This window comes from Danio rerio, chromosome 18 (assembly GCF_049306965.1).
Source record: "Danio rerio strain Tuebingen ecotype United States chromosome 18, GRCz12tu, whole genome shotgun sequence".
In the NCBI taxonomy this organism is placed as follows: Eukaryota; Metazoa; Chordata; class Actinopteri; order Cypriniformes; family Danionidae; genus Danio; species Danio rerio.
Window position 1 is genome coordinate 28395242 of NC_133193.1, and position 21971 is coordinate 28417212.

At 34.7% G+C, this 21971-nt stretch overlaps 2 protein-coding genes across 2 annotated transcripts in view; both read right to left on the minus strand.

Moving 5' to 3' along the window:
- Positions 1-7179, minus strand: part of pstpip1a (proline-serine-threonine phosphatase interacting protein 1a) — a 32837-nt gene extending 25658 nt beyond the window's left edge. Inside the window, exons 1-6 of the mRNA NM_001045216.1 lie at positions 7147-7179; positions 3267-3367; positions 3117-3191; positions 2947-2981; positions 632-738; positions 442-504 (exon numbers count right to left, since the gene is read on the minus strand). Coding sequence (NP_001038681.1) covers positions 442-504; positions 632-738; positions 2947-2981; positions 3117-3191; positions 3267-3367; positions 7147-7179 — 414 coding nt within the window. The remainder of the gene's footprint in view (positions 1-441; positions 505-631; positions 739-2946; positions 2982-3116; positions 3192-3266; positions 3368-7146) is intronic.
- Positions 7180-11039: 3860 nt separating this feature from the next.
- rcn2 (reticulocalbin 2) lies at positions 11040-21593 on the minus strand. The gene is made up of 8 exons (NM_001030263.2): positions 21525-21593; positions 21070-21197; positions 20881-20983; positions 15563-15759; positions 15330-15443; positions 15153-15246; positions 12400-12542; positions 11040-12288 (listed from the first exon to the last, which is right to left on the minus strand). The coding sequence occupies exons 1-8, from the start codon at positions 21568-21570 to the stop codon at positions 12145-12147; spliced, it is 969 nt and encodes a 322-aa protein (NP_001025434.2). The 5' UTR covers positions 21571-21593; the 3' UTR covers positions 11040-12144.
- Between the last annotated feature and the right edge of the window lie 378 nt (positions 21594-21971).

The window sequence follows — 21971 nt, forward strand, 5'->3', positions numbered from 1 at the left end:
TGATAATAGGCAACTTTAACATCTTATCTTCTCAGGACTCCAAACATACACTTTTGCATTCTTAGTACCAAGAAAAACGGAAACACATCTTCTTTGACAATAGCACTTGTCTGTTTTCAGGAAATTGCAAATATATGAGGAAGCCTAACACTAAAAAAAACAGAGTTTGCCTTGCTGAGGGCAAACTGAAGTGTGCAGGCCAAAAAGAAATACACTTATAGTAGAGAAGTGAGACTTCCTGAGGTGACAGTTACAACATTTTGAAGGCCCATCCCCCACCACACACACACACACACACAAACACACGAGGCTGATGATTTAAATCACTCTCATTTCACCTTTCCTCTTCCTGATATTCTGCTTTTAGTCTCTATTAGGCAAATACCGGATTCGCTGAGCAACCAATAAAAATGAAGTCACTTCAATGAGTGCAAGACTCACCTCCATGGTTTTCTTATATAATGACACTTTAATCTTCTGAACTTTTTCCATGACGCCCTCAAACTGTGAAAATAAATTATATACGCAGGTCATAAAGGTTTAAAGAAGCAGTCTGGTTTGAGCACACATTCTTTTCCCCCATATAGAACTGTCAATGTGGTTGGTGGTTTGGCTGAATCAAGCATCACACCTTTTTCCGCTGCTCCTTCTGTCGCTCTCTGAAGTGCTCCATTCGTTTCGCCTCTTCTCGTAACATCCCAGAAAGCTGAATGTGCAAATTTCCGATGTTCTCCATTTCTAGTTGAGAACACAACTTATTCATTAGTGGTCTTGAAGTTATGAGCTTATTATTTCTTGAGTAAATTAGCACGTCAGACTTTGTTGCCTTTGGTTAATGTCAGTTAATGTATTTACTAACCTAAACTGAAAGTAAATAACATAAGAATAAGTAAGACTGAAAAGATTTATTCTGCAAAAACAATTACCAAGATGTACATATTACATGGCTACTAGCTAAGCAATTAGACACAAAACATTGATCTGGGGTCAGCACGGTGGCGCAGTGTGTAGCACAATTGCCTCACAGCGAGAAGGTCGCTAGTTCAAGCCCCGGCTGGCTCAGTTGGCACTGCTGTGTGGATTTTGCATGTTCTCCCCATGTTGGCCAAGGTTTCCTCAGAGTGCTCCGGTTTTTCTCACAAGTCAAGTCAAGAGACGTGTTATAGGTGAATTGGGTTAGCTAAATGATCCGTAGTCTGTGTGTGTGAATGTAGTCTATGTGCGAAATGAACGGTTAACTATTCCAGCATATGTTTTAAGCAGCGGAGAGTCTTCCAGCTGCAACCCAGTACTGGGAAACACCCATGCACTCTCATATTCAGACACAATCTCATACGCTACAGCCAATTTTATACATTCAATTCACCTATAGCGCATGTCTTTGGACTTGTGGGGGAAACCAGAGCACCCAACAGAAACCCACACCAACACAGGAAGAACATACAAACTCCACACAGAAATGCCAACTGACCCAGCCGGGACTGGCAACCTTCTTGCTGTTAGGCGTGCCACACCTTACACTAAAATACTTTGGTAAGACTTTTTTTGATGGTCCCTATTGCACATTTGGTTGACTAAAAGTTGCATTGCACCTACATGCCAACTACTTCTAATTTGAGTATTAGTAGACTATCTGCTTAATTTCTGTTCATACTGCTTCAACAGACATTTAACTGACTGTACGAAACTTTGAAAGTACATGTCAACTTACACTAACCCTAACTCTAATCCCAACCTAACAGTCTACTTAGTTGGCATGTAGATGCAATGTAACTTAAATTCAACATAATGCCTCAAAGGGATCATCAAAATAAAGAGATACCAATACTTTTATTATTTACTCACAAAATGGGTTCAAGCAGCCACCAACAAGGGAGTGACGCATAAACATACATGAATATATACAGTCAAGATGATTAAGTACCCGGGTGAGCCTACATATTACTGGTTGTTTTGTTCTTGTAGACTATTTTATTTGGCCAATTCGTACATATGTATTTAATTTCATTCATATTCATTCTATTTTTAAAAGGAGGCATGCCCCCAAACCTTTAAACATTTAAACCCATCCGTCATTGGGGGATGAACAAATCTTTCATTTAGGTTCTTAATGAACATTGATTAAAGTACACTGCCTTGTTGTAAAAAATAAATCAACTTCAACGTTACTGAAATCTATGAATAAGAGATTCATATTCAAATTCATATGAATTAGCAAATAAATCAAAAAGTGAGTAATTGGCGTAAGATTGTGTTGGAACAACATCCCTTGGCATGTCTTGATTTACTAATAAGAATCAATAATTCCAGAGAGCAGTGTAATAACATTAGTTATACCATGGACTGTTGAAATTCTTGATTCTGATTGGCTGAAAAGCTAAAATTGTTAAAAGCACAGGTTGTTCTAGTCAGTTATTTGTAAAGAGGTAGCTAGCACGGGTTACTATGAGCTATTAGACGTGCTTATGTCATTTACAGTACACATATGATGACATGATGGCTGACTGATTTAAAATGGGGGCTATAGGAGATCTAACGACACAACTAATGACTTGGTCAAATACTGTACTGCAAAAAAACAAAACCAGTTTTAACTTGTCTATAACTTGGCAAATGACCATGAAATAAGTTATATAACCTATGGCTTCCTGTGTATCTAAAGATTTTAAAAGCACTTAGAGTTGGGTGATTCTTTGCCTTCAAATCCTGCATTTAAAATCCTTTAATGCAATACAGTGCGAGGCTTTCATTCTTCTTGACTTAAATCACATCAAGTCCATGGACTAAAAATCAACACCTTTATTTTCATTAACTGATGTTAACAAACATGAATATATACTATAATGTAAATGTTAGCATGCTAGTGTTAGTAAATACATGAACAAACTTCACCTAATGAAACGTTAGAGTAAAGAGTTATCAATTATCATTTGCAAAGTTACTTACGAGCTTTTAGTTGGTCAAAGGATGCCTTTAAAGTGCTACAAGACCAAAGCAAGAAAATAATAAACATGCAGTTAACAGATGGATGCTTATAAGCACTGTGTATCATGCAAAACATTAAAACCAGAAGCTAATTTATACAAAAAAACAAACATGAAATAATATTTGCATACCCAATTTCAGTTTGTCCTCCTGTCTTGCGTGCAATAGTAATCAATTCCTTGCCGTACCTTTCCTCTGCCATTGCCCTATGAGTAGAGGAATGCATCATCTTTTGGCTTTATGAGACCTTAACAATGATACTTTTAACCAATTTTCATTACCTCATCTTTAAAAGCTCTTCCATGTCTTTGCATGCTCGCCGTCCATCGCACAGCCTCTGGATAAGAATCTCATATCCAGAGTTACTTGTAAACTTCGGGCCCTGGAAGCAACAGGATTAGATTTAATTAACATGATTGTTAATTTAACTTGATCAATAATAATAATTGCAATTTAATTATGTTTAGAATTATTCCCCTGTAGCATGAAAAATTGCTTTAGTAATTTGTTTTTGATAGTAAGAGTTTTGGAACTTTACTAAAGTGTACATAAAGAGTTCAGATGCAAAACCTTTAAATGCCATCTGAATTTTTCTTCTAAAATTAGCATTTTTATCCGGCTCCTGTGTGTAGGTTTAGTAATGTCAAATTTATGGCATAGAATAAGCCCTTTTTGTGGTCTTTAAAGTGAAATAACTAAACATAAACAACTGAGGCTGAGAAAAATATTCATTTTTGATGGGAATTTCTGACGGCATGTACCTGTAGAGGTTTTTGCATCTGAACTCTTCATATACATATGTGTTGTTTGTTAATTTAGGCTGTATCATATTCCACAACTGTAAAATGATAAACTGTATGATTGTACTATGGTACATTTTAGTTTTTAACTACTATATACTGTAATGTATTGCTATATTATATTTAATATATATCAATATATTCGATTAAATGTAATTTAAATTGAATCAAAACAACCTTGAGTTATTTTAACTTTAATTACATTAAACATACTTAACACAGTTTGTCAAATTTATAGTATAGTTCATATATATATATATATGATATATATATATATATATATATATATATATATATATATATATATATATATATATATATATATATATATATATATTTTCTTATCGGCTTTGTCCCTTTACTAATCCGGGGTTGCCACAACGGAATGAATCGCCAACTTATCCAGAATGTCTTTTTACGCAGTGGATGCCCTTCCAGCGACAGCACTACCTACTGCGCCACTGCGTCGCATATATATATATATATATATATATATATATATATATATACTTTTTCATGTGGAGATTATTAGAATATAGGTTTGTGTATCTGTTTGACTCTCATATTGACTATTGTATGCAATATTATAACTCCCTTGACATAAGCTATTGGCTACATTAGACGTAAATGACGAAGAACATATGTCTATGAATTAATGAAGACATAATTGCTATACATACGTTTGATTGGCTTTAGTCAAGAGTCAAATCATGCTCTTCACTTTTAGTGTAGACAAGCCATTTTGCAACTACATGTCACTTATTAGTACACTCTAGGGTTAGGGTTAGCAGGGAAAGTAAACATGCACTCGCAAATTAGCAGTCATCTCACATCACTTGCATTCTAAACTTCGAAACTAGCAATTTTTCCTTCTGAATTCACAGAATTCCAGCAATCTTACAACCTCTCGTCCTAGAAACTTGGAATGAACTTTCTAATGTATATTTTCCTGTTCACAGATGATCTACTTATGGTAATTTACCGAAAAAAAGTTTAAACGCTTGAAAGATGCTATAACCAATATAATGTTTATTGGAGGAGAATCAAGATTAGGCATGGGCCGGTATAAGATTCTGACAGTATGATAGGATAAAAATACCATGGTTTTGCATTATTGTGATTAATTCTCTAAAATATATTCTTTTTAAATGTCTGGGTGAAAAACAAAAACGTTTTTCCCTTTAAAACACATTATATTTTATTTTGAGAAAAATTTAAAAATATATTGGAACAGTAGCCTAAACATGTGAGGCTAAATAATTCAAATGAATTATTAACTTCTGCTGTCTTCATTTATTTCAAAAACAGATTTTTTTAAATATATTTTTTAACAATTTAAAACAGCATCTTTGGATATCTTTTATGCTGGAGATACTGTTGTCCTAAAAAAAAAAAAAAAAAAAATTAAGTAAAAAAATCGTACACATACCTTAGAAATGGTATTGCAGAAAAGTTAGACGTTTTTAAAACCTTGACTTTTCCAAACCGCGGTATACCTTGAAAATGGATATAGTCCCATGTCTAATCAAGATTAATTGTTAGAAGATTTTAAACAGAAAGTTTACATATAATCTTATCTAATGGATGTTGCAAAGTTACTTGAAGTCAGCAGAAGGCCTCAGTGTCCTAACTGCATTCAATGCTACAGGATTCCAGCGACAAGCAATTTTGCTGTCTGCTTCAAACAACCTGCCAGATGTTGGTTGACTGATGTTGGGTTATCACAGATCTGACTTTCATTATCAAACCGTTTACTTGTTATTTTATTTTCAAGGTCTGCGGTAAACTATCTGCTGCTGCTACTCCAGTATGGCCATAAATGCCACACACTGTACTCAAACTCACATTGGTAGCATTCAATACTGAATACAGCACATAACCTGCACCTGAAGGTATAATTGCCATGTTTTGCCGCAATGTTACAGTTTTTGTTTAATTGTAAAACTTACAATAATGGGAAAATGAGACAACTATCTCTTTAGTGTAAATATAACATTCTGAGGGAAATGAAACAACAACAAGAGAATAAACCCCAATAAGGGTTTGCTGGGTTTAGGCTACATTTACTTGAGATTAAAGCTACTACATATAACAAAGAAAAAGAAAACATGGAAAAGGATTTGTGTGTTCTTAAAAAGGTTTTTGGGATGTACCAAAAATGTAGCGCTTTTCTTGTTTTTAGTAAATCTAGGATTGAAAACAAGATTCAAATTCAGCAAGAAACATTAAAAATTAGATTTAAGCTATTTCTGCTCATGAATAAAAATAAGGGAGTGGAAATAGAAACGGTTTCTAAAATTGAAATTTTGTGCATCACAGATGAACAGGACAAAAACTCCTAAAAACAAGGAAAAATGAATGCAAAAATGAATATGTGGTACCAAACTGTCTGGGCTGATATCAAAACAATAGGAATAATGCTTAAAAATGAACTCTTGGTTTCTCTCACAATTGTTACATTTGCAACAGGAAGAAAACAACAGTGCTATATTTACATCATAGTGTTTAACACCTAACACTGGACTGCACCAGCAGGGCATGCTGACATGCAAATCAACCCAGAAGTTGCTTTGTAGATAAATGCTCTGACAACACAGATCAAAGTAAAAAGAGGGCACAGCGGACACACAGACAGCCGCTCAACAGGAAGCCCACAGATCTTCTCCGTGACAAAGTATATGAATCTCTAAAAAACCATACTTAACCACCAAAGAGTGTTTTAATCTCACAAATCAAATATCAACTAATTATGAATAGAATTCAAGGTTATAGTCAATTATGTCTTCCATCTTAAAGGGATAGTTCACCTAAAAATAAAAAGGTATAAACTTTTTACAAGCGTTTCCAAACGGGTTTACTGTTTCTTTTTAGTTAAACACCAAAGGAGATATTTTAAAGAAAGCTTGAAAACCATAACCACTGACTTTCAACATTGTTTGCTTTTCCTACTATGGAAGTCAGTCTTTACGGGTTTTTGGCTTTCTTCAAAATATCTTTTGTGTTTTACAAAGCAACGAAACTGGAACCACTTGAGGGTGAGTACATAGAGAGTTAATGTGTATTTTAACACTATCCCTTTATTACCTTGCTGCTAATAAAAAGCCGATACCAGCATTGAAATGAAACACCATTATTTTTAAGACAAAGCTTGAATCAATCCCTAATATAAAGTAAATAAAACTGCCAGTTTACAAAAAAGTTACATAATATCTGCATGTTTACGTTGATGCTGCTGAATTAGATAAAGTTAAACACATTTACAATCAACTTCTTCAACTGATGTTAGCATCAGTCATCTCAGCCCTAGCGAACAACAACGTTCAGTGTAGTCAGTCAAAATAACTCAAACTTTTCCACTCACCCAAAAGTAATCTTTGAACTGCAACGCTGTCATTCTGAAGCCTGTTCACGGCAGAATGAATGAAAAGGACGTGAAAAGAAAACAAAAATCGAAATGAGGGAAAAAGAAAGAAAGAAAGAACACACAATACTCAGGAAACCAGTGTTTTGCAGCAAGCCCGTGGTGCTGAGGTTTGACTCAAATAAGGAAGCTCTTTCTCCTCTCAGTGACCACAGAGAATCTGCCTGACAGATATTCATTCATTTGAATATTAGTCAGGGCGACGCATCTGATACAAAGGCATTGTGGAAACTGTAATGATTCAGTTTATAGGTGTCGAAAAGGCTCAGAGAAACAAAGCCATCTAATTCTAAACAGAGTTCAATTGCTTTTAACATCATTTATGAAATAGCAAGCTGGTGGCAGTTACATGAAGACATGGCAAGACATGCAGGTTTAAATTTCTTTTGACTCCAAACAGAAGCACAGGATGAAATGATGAAAGGATAAAAATTACAGCTTAGTGTAAATCTAAGAGTATAATACAGGTTAAAACTTTATTTAAAAAGATAACTGCAGTGATAAGTGTACCACATCTGCCAAACCAGCTAGCGGATAGTGACTAGCTATCTATTTAAAAAAAAATATATATATATATATTATATATATATTTATCTTTATATATATATATATATAATATATATATATATATATATATATATATATATATATATATATATATATATATATATATATATAATAAATGCAAGTACTAAGCAAATTATTTGTGTCACTCATCATGATTAATATAAATATTTTACCAATTATAAAATGTGAATGATAAAAATAAAATCATTAAAATTATTTGAAATATATTATAATTATTAGGCCAGTTATTAATAGCAATAGTATTTCAACATGTAAGAGATTGTTTCTCCTCTGTTACCAACAAACAAATGAAAAGGGCCTCATGACCTTAAGGCAAGGGCGAAGAATTGGCATAGACGGGGACGTGTGGCCACCAATATCCACCAATGTCCCTACCAATAATTTAAATCAACTTCAAAATACAGTACTGCTCTGTCCATTCTTAATCTACATGTGCACCGCAATACTATTAACCAAGGCTGTGCAATTAATCAAAATTTTGTTTTAATTTTGGCCTCCATGATAATGAAAAACAATAATCGGGTTAAAGCAGTTAAACTGCATCACACATCTCTCTAAATTCACAGTTTGTCAAATTTATAAGGGATTGTTATTTTTATTATTGTCATTTATAAGGGATTTATAAAGCATAAATAGTCCTCACTTTAGATTAGGTCACAAAACTGAACAAAGCTGAGTTAATAAAGCGTTTATTAACATACACATTAACTATTAGTATATGCCTGAATCAAAAGAATTATAAATGCTGATTTGAATAGTTTATTAATCATTTACTAACTCATTCTGAATGATTTTTAAAAAACAACCAACTATGCTTAAATAACTGGTTTGTAAATAATGCAATACTTAATTTAATAATGAAAAATAAATCATTAACAAATTATGAAAGTACAATTATTAGGTACATTTTAAATGTGGTTATAAAAAGGGCCAGACAGAATCTGAGGACGTTTTTTGCTATTTCTGCAGAGAATTTTGGTAAAAATTTGTGGATTTCTGCGGAATTAGTTTGGGAGTATCATAACTAAAACCTTAATATATAAAATAAAAAAATAATATCTTTTTAACTTTTATTTATTGTTTAAAATGCAAATCCAATTAGATTCACTTTATTTGGTAAATAAAGCAAGTGTGTCATATAATATATATATAATATATAGTAAAACACAGAAAATAATACTGTACACACTGCATTGTACATAAATCAGATCAACATTTTCACATTATTCAATAAAATTACTGAAATTAATAAAAAAAAAAACTGAATAAATATAGATTTACACATATTTACTTAAGTAAATAAACAGAATTAATGATGGGCTAAAAATCTGCCGAATTCTGCGCGCGCAGATTCCAGGTGGGCCCAGTTTTAAGTCAAGAATACAGCATTTGTAGCTGCAGTTTTAAACTGCTTACTAGTGTTTATTAATGTTGAATTAATGCTTAACAAATAATTAATTCAATATTTGCTAATTCTTCATAAATGGTTCATAGTGTGTAGTTATTATGAAGTGTTACCTTTTATTCTTGTTTTTAAAACCGTGAAACTGAATTTATGCTGTTCAATGAATGCGCTCTAGGTATGTTTGACCACACCAATGTCAATAGCAAATCTACGCCTTTGCCTTAAGGTCAACTTCACACTTTTTTTAGATAATCAAGCTGACACTACATACTTCAAAATTTTGCTTTGCAATCTGAAATAATGTGCACTTAGTGGAGAGAGAGAGTGCATCTGATCGATCTTCTCTCTTACCTAATTGGTCGACTTTTGGTCAGCATCCAATTTTTTTACAACAAAGTTAAGGGTTTCTTGCTGAACCATTGGAAGTTCAGAGGTGGGATAAGTGTGCATCATCTGGGATTCTTGGACACATGTGTTGGTTTTGTAATTTGCAGCAAAGATGAAACAATGCATATGTAAATACATATAAATGTTCATACGTTGAAAAAAAAAAACTAAATATTAAAAACTTTCAAAGACTAAAGATGCTAATGACCCTTAAACATGTGAAAAGCATCCATTATTCATGATTATCGACCTTTTACTGTGATAATTGATATCAGCTGTGTGTACCAGCAATAAACAGCTGCATTGCTTAACTAGTTTGGTGTATGGTCCATTATTTTTGCCTTCTCGTTGATTAGCACCACACTTGTCTCACTTGCAAATGCACAAAACCTTTTTGGTATGCTGAAACATTTTACATACTCAAAATTTGGTGTACTAAAAACTAAAAAAAATTGGCAGGGATTTTGTGAGACATTTGAAGTGATTTCGGTTTGAGACAGAGGAGGTCTCATGGGTTGCTGTGGTAGTTGGGGCTTGTCGCAAACTGAAGAGCGGGGTGGTGGTGGTGGTGGGGGGTGTTGGTTGGGGGAAATGGGGGCGTAGGGATGGGTGGAGCGGGGGCAATTCATGTGCACTGCACAGGTTGAGCTCTATGTGTGCACGTGCTTGTAGCCAATGTTAATGCTTGAAAGAATAAAAGACTTAGATGTATAGGAAGTACAGGCGTTTGTAGATACCACAAATGCTGAGGGGTGGGACATGTACGTAAGTATTTACAGCCTTCGCTCAGTAATTTGTCAATGCACCCTTGGCAGCAATTACAGCCTCAAGTCTTTTTGAATATAATGCCACAGGCTTAGCACACGTCTTTGGGAATTTTTTTTTTTTTGCCCATTCCTCTCAATCTCTATCATTTTGGATTGGAAGCGAAAGTGTACAGCTATTTTCAGATCTCTCCAGAGATGTTCAATAGGATTTAAATCTGGGGTCTAGCTGTGCCACTTAAGGACATTCACAGAGTTGTTGTGAAGCCACTCCATTGATATTTTTTTGCGGTGTGCTTTGGGCCATTGTCCTGCTGGAAGATGAACCATCGCCCCAGTCTGAGGTCACAAGCACTCTGAAGCAGGTGTGTATTTAGGAACTTTGGAACTTTCAGCGCAGCAGAAAGTTTTCTGTAGCCTTCCCCAGCCTTGTGCCTTGAGACAATCCTGTCTTGTAGGTCTACACACAATTCCTTTGTCTCCATGCTTGGTTTGTGCTATGACATGCACTGTCAACCCTGGGACCCTATATAGACAAGTATATGCTTTTTAAAATCATGTCCAATCAACTGAATTTACCATAGGTGCACTAAAATTAAGGTGCTGAATAATCTCAAGAATGATCAGTGAACACAGAATGTGCCTGAGCTCAATTTAGAGCTTCAGAGTAAAGGCAGTGAATACTTATGTACATGTGATTTTTCAGGTTTTTTATTTTTAATAAATTTGCAACAATTTAAAAAAAAAAAATCTTTTTTTTTTTTTTTTTTACAATGCCATTACAGGATACTGTGTGTAGAGTTTTAAGGAAATAAATTAATTGAATCAATTTTGGAATAAGACTGTAACATAAAAAATGTGGAAAAAGGATGCACTGTACATGTCTACAACAGTTCAAATTATCCTAATTACTTTTGCAGCTTTGCTTTTGTGGGAAAATAATGTAATGATTTATGTTTGTATAATTTGTCAAAATGGATAAATTAGACAGAACGTCATTTTAACAGTTGCAAAATGTTTGTTAAAACGCAACTTCACTTTGTACAAAAAATAGCAATGTCTAATAATTGCAATGTTTGGAGCGAGTTAATGAAAAAATTCTAGATTGTTTGTATCAATACTGTGTGTGATAAGAAATGGGAACAATACAACGTAACCAGAGCTGTTACACTATGTAAATTTCATGTTTTATATTGGCTTAAGTAAAGTGCCCACAGTACTATTTGCAATGATACTGTGTGTTCTGGGAAGTAGGAACAATCCAATGTAACTAGAGTTGCAACACTATGCTTTTTATCATGTATTACCTATCATAAATGAAGGATCTTATTGGATCATGCATTTACTGTAAATGGTGGTTGGTTAAGTCCAATTACAGGAACAGGGCATTCCAATCCATGTTTGACTATTGAAACTTTAGCATATAAATTAACTCATTTACAATGGGAGAATTATAGACCACTGCTCATGATAGTTAGTGTCTGTCTTTAAAGGTTCCCACCCATGAAGATTAGCACCACACTTGTCCTACTTGCATAAACACAAACGCCAACGAAAACTTTTTTGGTACTAAAAATTGGGCCTTTTCAAAACAATGACAATTACAACTTTAACATGGTCTAAATTAACGGCAACTTTTATTAGCATTTTGCGCTTTACTAAAGGCCCAGTTTTCTTAACAAAAAAAACAAAACACTTAATAATCAAAAAAAAAAATCACTAAATAAAATAATCACTAAAAGTAATCCTTCTTCATGGCACCATAAGAACTATTTATATATATAAAAAAAACTATTACAGTTCATCATGTGGCACGTGAAGCTGTCTTCCATAATCTGTCACTTCACTGTGCATGAATGTGTCTTGGTTTTTTAAAATCTCTGTCTCTGAGAGCCGATTATCCCCGTCTTGGTCCATTTCCTTAATTAGATGAAGGGCCTGTATTTATTTACAAAAAAACAAAAAAAAAACAAAAACAACAACAATTAGAATTCTATTTGCTAAAGATGAAATAAAGTGCATTAGCAGACTGATGGGACATTGACTGACTTCTTCTCTTGCAGAGCCATAGCTGTTTGGAGCGACCCAGCGCAGCTGTTCATCCCTGTTGAGTTTTCCATCTTGATCCTGGTCATAGAGATCTTTAAAGCGCACCGTCTCTTCAATCTCCCACTGCGATGGCTCGTCCTGCTCTTAAACACACACAAGCAGACTTATTCATGCATCATCATTGCTGAATGTTTCTCTCTCATTTTTGGGGTGCTTTTTTCCAAAGATGTTTTGCTGTAGTACTTTTCCACTAAATACAATGTAAATGTTGGTGTTCTACAGCCATTTGCAAGGTCAAAAGTCTTTAATCGCCAGCTGCCACAAATACATGATAGCTATCATCTGTAGGTGTTTTACTACATCCAAAGAAAACTATAGACTTTATGTCATGACAATAAATGACAATGTATAAATGATATATATTAGCCCTTCAGAATTATTAGTCCTCCTGATTTATTAGCTCCCTTGTATATTTTTCATTCTGCATTATATTTTCCCCAATACAAGATGACAGTACATAATATTTTACTACATATTTTTAAGATACTAGTATTCAGCTTGAAGTGCAATTTAAAGGCTGAACTAGGTTAATTTGGTTAACTACGCAAGTCAGGTTAATTAGCCAAATCATTGTATAACAGTGGTTTGTTCTGTAGACTATCAGAAAAAAAAGCTTAAGGGGGCTAATAATATTGACTACTGTTAGACTACCCCAGAAAACCATAAAGCACTGTTTATTTATTTATTTTTGTTTGTAACTTATTATAATTTATGCAGATGCACTGCATAGAAAAAGACTTGATCATCCAAGTTGATAAAAATAAAATAAATCTTTCCAAATAAAGCTATTTAAATCATCTGGTGAAATTGTATTCAATTCTGTAACTGCACATTGTCAGCTTTAATTCGAAGGTATTTACATCCAAATCAGGTGAACGGTGTAGGAATTACAACAGTTTGCATATGTGCCTCCCACTTGCTAAGGCTCCAAAACTACTTGGACAGAACAATAATCATAAATCAAACGTTCAATTTTAAATACTTGGTTGCAAATCCTTTGCAGTCAATTACAGCCTAAGGTTTGGAAAGCATAGACCTCACCAGATGCTGGGTTTCATTCCTGGTGATGCAATGCCAGGTCTCTACAGCAACTGTCTTTAGTTCTTGCTTGTTCTTGTGGCATTTTTCCTTCAGTTTTGTCTTCAGCAAGTGAAATGGATGATTCTGGTCAGGTGATTTGACTTGGCCTTCGCATTACATTCCACTTATTTCCCTTCAAAACCTCTTTGGTTGCTTTTGCAGTATGCTTTGGGTCATTTTCCATCTGCACTGTGAAGCACCATCCTGAAATATGTCACAATTTATCCTGCTGCTTTTGTCAGCAGTCACATCATCAATAAAAACAAGAGAACCAGTTCTATTGACAGCCATACATGCCCACGCCATGTCAGTACTACCACCATGCTTCACTGCTTAGTATCATGAGCAGTTGCTTTTCTTCTCCACACTTTTCCAATCACTCTGGTACAAGTTGATCTTGATCTCACCTGTCCATAGGATGTTGTTCCAGCACTGTGAAGGCTTTTTTTAGAATTCTAGTCTGGCATTTCTATTTTTGAGGCTCACCAATGGTTAACATCTTGTGGTGAACCCTCTGTATTCTATCTGGTGTAGTTTTCTCTTGATTGTTGACTTTGACACACATACACCCACCTCCTGGAGAGTGTTCTTAATCTGTCCAACTGTTGTGAAGTGTGTTTTCTTCACAAGGGAAATAACTATTTGGTCAAGTATTTAGGAAGCCAATTGTCCAATTACTTTTGAACCCTTAACAAGTGGGAGGCACATATGCAAACTGTTGTAATTCCTACACCGTTCACCTGATTTGAATGTAAATACCCTCAAATTAAACATGACAGTCTGCAGTTAAAGCACATCTTGTTTGCTTCATTTCAAATGCATTGAGTGGGTGTATACAGCCAAAAATGTTAGAATTATGTCGATGTCCAAGTATTTATGAACCTAACTCTATGTGTTCAGTTACATCTAGACGCTAACATCTTTTGTTGCGGGGCAAAAATGCAGTAGATTAGACACTTTTTTCGCGAACACTTCTTTACAACTAATAAATAAAATAAATTTAAAAAACTGCTAAACTAACCTAGACTTGGAATCTACATTTTTCTGCTCTCTGGTGATTTGAAGTGTTTCTTTTATCCTCATTTGTAAGTCACTTTCAAAAGCGTCTGCTAAATGAAAGATGTATATAAATTTCTAATGAATCGAAGTGCTAAATGGTGAAATATGGGTAAAATATAACATTATACTGTAATCCACATTATACTGGAACCATTTTCATTGTGTAGCAGTATTGGTCAATATTTAACTGTGCATGCTCAATTTCATTAATCATTTATTAATACCGTCAACCATAAATGTATTACTGTTAAACACTTCTCTAAATGAATAGGCATTTCTCATCCCTAAATTCATGTGTAGTGTTTAAAGTGAGTGTAATATTTCCTTTTTACTATAATATTATTAGTACTTTTAGTTAGACAGTTTAGTGAAAATTTATATTAGCCATTTACTTGTTACCAAATATATTTTTGAAGAGTAAGTACAAAACGAGAATATTGGGAATCTTTTTTTTAATTACCTCAATACCTGCAATCAAACTATCCAATCAAAATTGTAATTAGCAGTATAATGATTTACTACATTGATTACTATTGATCACATGATATTCATACCATTTGTTCTGAGATCTCCAATGAATTCACTCAAGCTGATGAATCCATCTTTATCCAAGTCATATTCGGAAAGCACATCTTCAATGGCAAAATCCTGGAGAAGATGCAAACACACATGCATAAATATTTCATCTGTACTCATATTTATGATTTACTCTAATGCTAATTTACACCTACAGCCATGTGGTCCACCTCAGATGGATGAGTAAATGCAAGGAACTCTGTTAGATTCAGACCAGCTGATCCATCCATGTTGGCAAAGTCAAAACGTCTTTTTTCCTTTGCATGGAGCTATGAGTGAATTAGATTTATAATATTAAATAAATAAATAAATAAATAAATTAATTAAATTAAAAAAGCTTTCAGTGCTTTTCCACACTGAAATGATTTTAAGATATAATTTAACATACAAATCTGAGAGATTCTTCCTCTGGGTCTTCAAGTACAGCGTCTCCATCCACTTCCACAGTATGACCGTGCATGACCATATTATATTCATCCCAAGATACCAAGCCATCATTGTTGGAGTCAAACTCTGGAAAGCGTTCCTCAGCATCGTCCAGCGCATATTTTCTGTACACCCTCTGTATCCATACTGTGATCTCCTCTAGAAAAGATGCATAAAAGGTTTTTGTTGTTGTTGCTGTTAGAACACACAATATTAATAACAGTTATTTTTTTATTTATATATTTATTTCACAGTACATTGGTGGTATTGCAATATATTTATTATTTTGAGCAATATAATTATTTTAACAAAAATCATCATTAAACTATACTATTAAAAAATAAGAATGTGGCCCATTATTATTATTATTAATAATAATAATATTAGAAAAAAATGGGGTGTATTTAACAAATTTTACTAACTAAATTTTAATTTTATAATAAAACGGCAATAATCTGTTTTATTTTCAGAGTATATACAGGAAACAGAGAGTGAAATTCAATTCCTTTTAAGACCTTTTATAAGACTCTTCCATACATTTTAAAACCTTAAAACCACTTTAGGTTTCAACCGGAAACACATGGTGAGATTTTAACTTACACTACATTTACTAAATATTAATTTAAGAAACTAATCCAAGACTAAAACAATATTTATACACTGAATAAAAATCTATCACGTCTAGCTAATTTACCAGGTTGACACCTATAGAACTGCAGAAATAATGGTGTTGCCATGGTTACTGCAGTAAACAAAACAGCATGATGTCAAATCTAGCAGGATTTGACACGAGTCCAAATGCACAGGTTAACATGAGTCTACAACTATGAAAAAACATGGTTTGACCAACTGATGAAATATTGTTTTGTCATTCAGAGCTATTGTGAGAAAATATTAGCAGGAGAGTTTGTATAAACATGGTAACGCGAGTACATGGAAACAACATATTAACATGTGCCTATGGAAACAAATTAACATGAGTCCACAACCACGGCAAAGCATATTTTGACTAATAAAAATATAAAAAAAGACCATTTCATATGTAGTCCTGAATAGCTCAGTTAGATTACACTGATTAATACTCATGCTAAACCTTTTGACTAAACGAGTTCTAATCCCGTTGATGACATGTAAATTATAATTATTTTGAGATTAATTTTGGTTATATAATGTTCTGCTAAACAAATATCAAAATCAATAATGTTTACAATGACACTGACACCAAGGATTAAGAATCTTTATTTGGTATGGGCAAGTATTGTTGCTGTGTAAAAGTGACGAATCTGCAAATCTGCAATCGTGAATAGGTTACATCTGGAAACAGACACCAGTTAACATGGTCACCAGTTACACCGTAACACCGGCGCTCATTTGAACAGAGTGCTGTCAACTCAAAACGAATATTGCTATTCGAAAAAGTAAAAACACTTTAATACTTAAGCACGTTAACAAGATCTAGGTATAAGCCGGTAGATTCATAAATATACACAGGCCACTTTCCTTTAAATACAAAAAAGATTTTATTGACTACAAACAAAACTAAAACGAGCACTCATACGCATACATATTCATATCGGTTTCAGACAAGTAATAAAAGAAAAAGAAGAGTTTAGGAGAGATGTGATGTAAAACCTAACCAAGTGTTTCAGACAGAGTAATTTATCATTTAACATTGCTAGTTCAGCAATGGATCTGGGGATGTAGTTGCGTTCCTTTGTGATGTGGTGAAATCCCTCTGTGGAGCTGGATTCCCACGTGAGTTTGCTGGTGGTTGGTTGGTCGTTAAAGGGACGTATCTGAGGCTGCTGATGAAGTGAAGTCCGGTAGTTTAAGTTTGAGATGGGAAAAACTGCAGTCGTGTTGACTGGTTTCATGGTGCAACCTAACTTTCTTAACTCGATTGAAAACAAAAGAAGAGTAAATGGAAGATTGGGAGTTTGAGTTTGAGGCTGGTCTCATCCCACTTTAGTGTCCATGTCTGGCTGGAATGGACCTGGAAAAGAGTTCTCCTGGAAGCGGAGCATCTCAACTCCTCAACAGTTGCTGCTGGTGGTTGCTTCACTGTTGGACTGGACTAGACTAGAGTTTTGGGGTGATTGGTTTTAACCATCAATGTTTCCGTTCCCTGATAGAACAGGATCAGTTAGGCATTGTCCACGGATCTGTGTGACAGTCCCATGTCAGCATATGCAGTTTTGTTGTGACTCACTTACATGAGCCATGGTGCTTAGAAATATAGTGTTAGGCATACATTTATAATACAAACAAAATACATTTTACATATCTATGATTAAAAGAAATGAAAGAAAGGGAAAGGGTTTCACTCATTCATCTCAAATAACATACACATAAGGGTACATTTGTGATAAATCAAAGCATAATGGTTACGCATGATTAATGCATCGTTAACATATACAGGATTCAGAAGTCAAACAATAAAGCAATAAAATGACATTTGTTAAAAGTACACTATCATAGTTTTGAGGATGATTTGATGAACTTTAATGTTTGGTGAGAATTTCAAATTTTATAAAGGATTTGAGTTTTCTGTTTATGACCAAAGTCTGTCAATTTTCTGTCTTGCATGGGAGTTGAATACCCCATTTTCTGATGTCAAACACAAGCTCTTTGTCAAGAAAAGGGTTCTTAAGATCAGTTACCCATTCATCTTAAGCTAACTTGATCAGGATAGTGAATCCGATAATTGATGATGAACCAATCATGAGGGCAATAGCCTCAAGACATCCACTTCCTGTTCTGTACTGCAACAAATGTGGTCTGACCTTTGGTCAGAAACCAAAATGGCTCTTGATCAAGGTGATTCTGATCGCAGGTGTCGACTCGGTTATGAGTCTGGAAAATGAGCTTCCATGTAGTGTGTAACACAGATCTAAGTGAAGTTGAATATCCAGCTAAGACTTAAATCTGAAAGTGGACAGTTTTTAAAACTATTGATTCATCTAAAAAAATAAGAGTCGACTCATAGTGGTTAGAATGAATCGTCTTCATAACAAGTCTTTAGCCGTTTCGGCGTGACATGACTACGAAACATAGTTGTTATGGGCGCAAACCCGGGAAAAATTAAACCTGCGCCCCGCCCACTAACACAGCCGCGAAGACAAACAGATCCTGAAGTCATAAGTCAAAAAGACGCTGTGCTTACCTGGATATTATTGGAAGTGTGAGGGGAAATAATTGATTCAGCGGTCTACACGCTTACAGTTAGGGCTATGCAGTAAATCGAAAATCCGATTTCGATTTTGGCTTTTAACGATTATGAAAATCCATTAATCGAGATAAACGATTATTCCATCACGTACCGCCCCCTATCCAGTTGTACACGTGATTTATGTCCCTTTATAAGTAGGGATAAAAAGGGGCTTGACTCCCTTATGAGATGTCTAGTCGAGGTTAAGAGCTGGCTTTCGTCAAATTTTTTAAATTTCAATAAAGAGAAAACTGAGCTGGTCTGGTTTGGCAATCCTAACCCTCTGCATTTATCAGGTTTTGGTGAGCTTATTAGGTTGTTAGAAACTTAGGATTTCAATTTGACAGTGATCTGAAATTTAACAAACAAGTAAATACAGTTGTTAAATCCAGTTTTTTTCATTTACGACTTGTGGCAAAAGTAAAGTCGTTTCTCTCTTTAAATGACCTTGAGAAGGTGATCCATGCTTTTATTTTGGGAAGACTTGACTATTGCAATTCTCTGTATGTGGGTATTAGTCAAAATGCCCTAAACAGATTGCAATTAGTACAAAATGCGGCTGCGAGATTTCTGACAGGGACTGGCAAGTTCGAGCACATATCCCCAGTTCTTTCCTCTCTGGGCTGGCTGCCTGTTAGGTCAAGGATTGATTTTAAACTATTAATCTTTGTTTTTAAATCCTTAAACAATCTGGCACCATCTTACTTATCAGACCTGCTACATGTATACAAACCTGGTAGGTCATTAAGGGCTTCTGATAAATTTATTCTATCTATGCCAAGGTCCCGGTGTAAGCGAAGTGGGGATCGGGCTTTTGCTGTTGTCGCCCCAAAACTCTGGAACGGACTTCCGCCCCACATCAGACATGCTCCAACTCTACCTGTTTTTAAAAAGCTTTTTAAATGTTTTTAAATGTTTGAAACACCATCTTTGTTCTTTAGTATTTGAGCCTTTTTAATGTTGAGGGGTTTGCCTTATGTTTTAATTGTTATTTATGTGATGTAGATTTTATTTTTAGTATTAATTGTGTTCAGCACTTTGGGTTGTAAAAAATGTGCTATATAAATAAACTAAACTAAACTAAACTAACCGCGTGGCAGGGGATGGGATCTTTGGGCAAAGCAGAGTACAGGTAAGCCCTGAGAACATATAACACTTCACGCAAGAGGTGCCACAGCAATAATTGCAAATACAAATTATCTAAGTTACAGCTGAGAAGGCAGAAAAGCTAAGTCACGGAAATCAAGCTCAGTAAATGATGTGCATGATATCGGTTTCATTTTCACTGCTAAGTGCCGTTCATACTTCCCGTGCAGGGGGTTATGACGGTCACGGGGTTATCGCACAGGCCCGTCCGCCGGGGGCTTGACAAGCCGCGCTGGGCATTTGTCTTGCGCTGGGCATTTGTCTAACGCTGGGCATTTGTTTCGCGCTGGGCATTTGTCTCGCGCTGGGCATTTGTCTAGCACTGGGTATTTGTCTAGCGCTGAACGCTGTCGACCAATCCCAACAGGCTGTCATCGGTCCAATCAGCGCAGATTAACTTACAATCACGGTCCAAAAACAAGTACAGCCTAATGTATTTTACAGAAAAAAATTAAACACAAATTTAAAAAGAAAAATCAAGAGAAGAATTTTTTTTTTCTTGAAATTTTGTAGGTTGTATTTTTTTTTTTTTGCAATATTTAGCTTGAATTTAATTGTATTATCTTTCAATTTCTAAATATGTTTGGTGACTAAAATATTATTTTAATAAAAATGTCTTTTTAATAAATTTGTTTGGTTTAAATGCACCAAAATACATTGCCTATATTCACTAAGAAATGGAGAAAAAAAAATATTTTCAAAATAGGGTGAACTCAGTTATGCTGAGCACTGTATATATACATACACACATTTTGAATTGCAATCAGTAACACTGTATTTTTGACTAAATAAATGCAACTGTGATAAGTGGAAGATTAAAATATATTTAAAAAAAACATTGAAGCAAAACTTGAAAGCACAGATCAGGCATGTTTCATGTGTATGTGTGAATAAACATATCAAGTGATGCAGATTGCAGAACTGACCTGGAGTCAGATATTTATCAGAGTTGGTGTCAATCTTCTTCACTATCTCCACTAGCCGCTTGCGCTGCTCAGATGGACTGAGTTTCTGTATTTCATCTTTGTCCTGAAAGTCAGTAATAGGCAGCTTGTGAATTAAACTGTATCACTTAATATAAAGTTATGAAGAATCATAGAGAGATGGTACTGTACCTCAGAGCCAAGGAATGTATTTGCATTATGTTCATGGTTATGTTTGAACACATGATCCTCTCTGTTTCCAACAGCTCCTGATACATAAGCCACCAGCAATAAGAGAAAGGTGTATCTGATCTTTAAACCTGATGAACACAAACACAAAGCAAACGTTAAAACGATGACCCCGAGAGCCCTCTTGTAATAATTATTACACATTTTCATGTTAACGATACTGACGGTAAGTGCAGTCTATAAAAACAATTCACATATCCATAACACATCCATCTTTCCTTTTAGGGAATGTCGATTATTTGCTAATCTGCTGTTGTTGTGGGAAGACTAAGAATGTTTCTGAATTGAAAATGCACGAAACACGTCCAAATAGCGTAAAGCTAACAGCTAATTGTCTGTTTACTTTAGGCAACTGCAAGAATAGCTAATTAAATGTGTTTAAGGAGCAAAACTCTTACTTTTGAAAGGTGGATTGCTCAAGTTTTCAGCTGAGCTTGTTGCCATGGTGCACATCGGTCATCTTCTGGACTCTCTTCTGCGCTTCGGTCATCTAACGTTACTGGACATGTGTTACTGCCGCTTGCAGGACTGGAGGAGTCAGAGTCTCTTTAGTAGGTGAATCAGGGACCATTGTTTCTTAAAGGAAAATAGTTTTTTGAAAATAGGCTCACTTTGCAACTCCTCTAAAGTTAAACAGATTTTTAGCTCAGCTTTTTGGTTTTTAGCTTAGTATAGTTTCAGTGAATTGGATTAGATCATTAGCATATCACTCAAAAATGACCAAAGAGTTTCAATCCTTTTTCTATTTAAAGCTTGACTTTTTTGTAGTTATATTGTGTGTGCTAAATCCTACAGAAATCGAAGATTTGCTTTTTTCTATTTTCATTCTGGCATAATAATCAAGG

Excerpts from the sequence above, each read along its gene's own strand:
- rcn2 (NM_001030263.2), bottom strand. The coding sequence starts at position 21,570 with ATGGCAACAAGCTCAGCTGAAAACTTGAGCAATCCACCTTTCAAAA. Across the intron at positions 20,984-21,069 it reads ATACATTCCTTGGCTCTGAG|GACAAAGATGAAATACAGAA; the intron begins GTACAGTACCAT and ends ACTGACTTTCAG. Across the intron at positions 15,444-15,562 it reads AGGAAGAATCTCTCAGATTT|CTCCATGCAAAGGAAAAAAG; the intron begins GTATGTTAAATT and ends ATTCACTCATAG.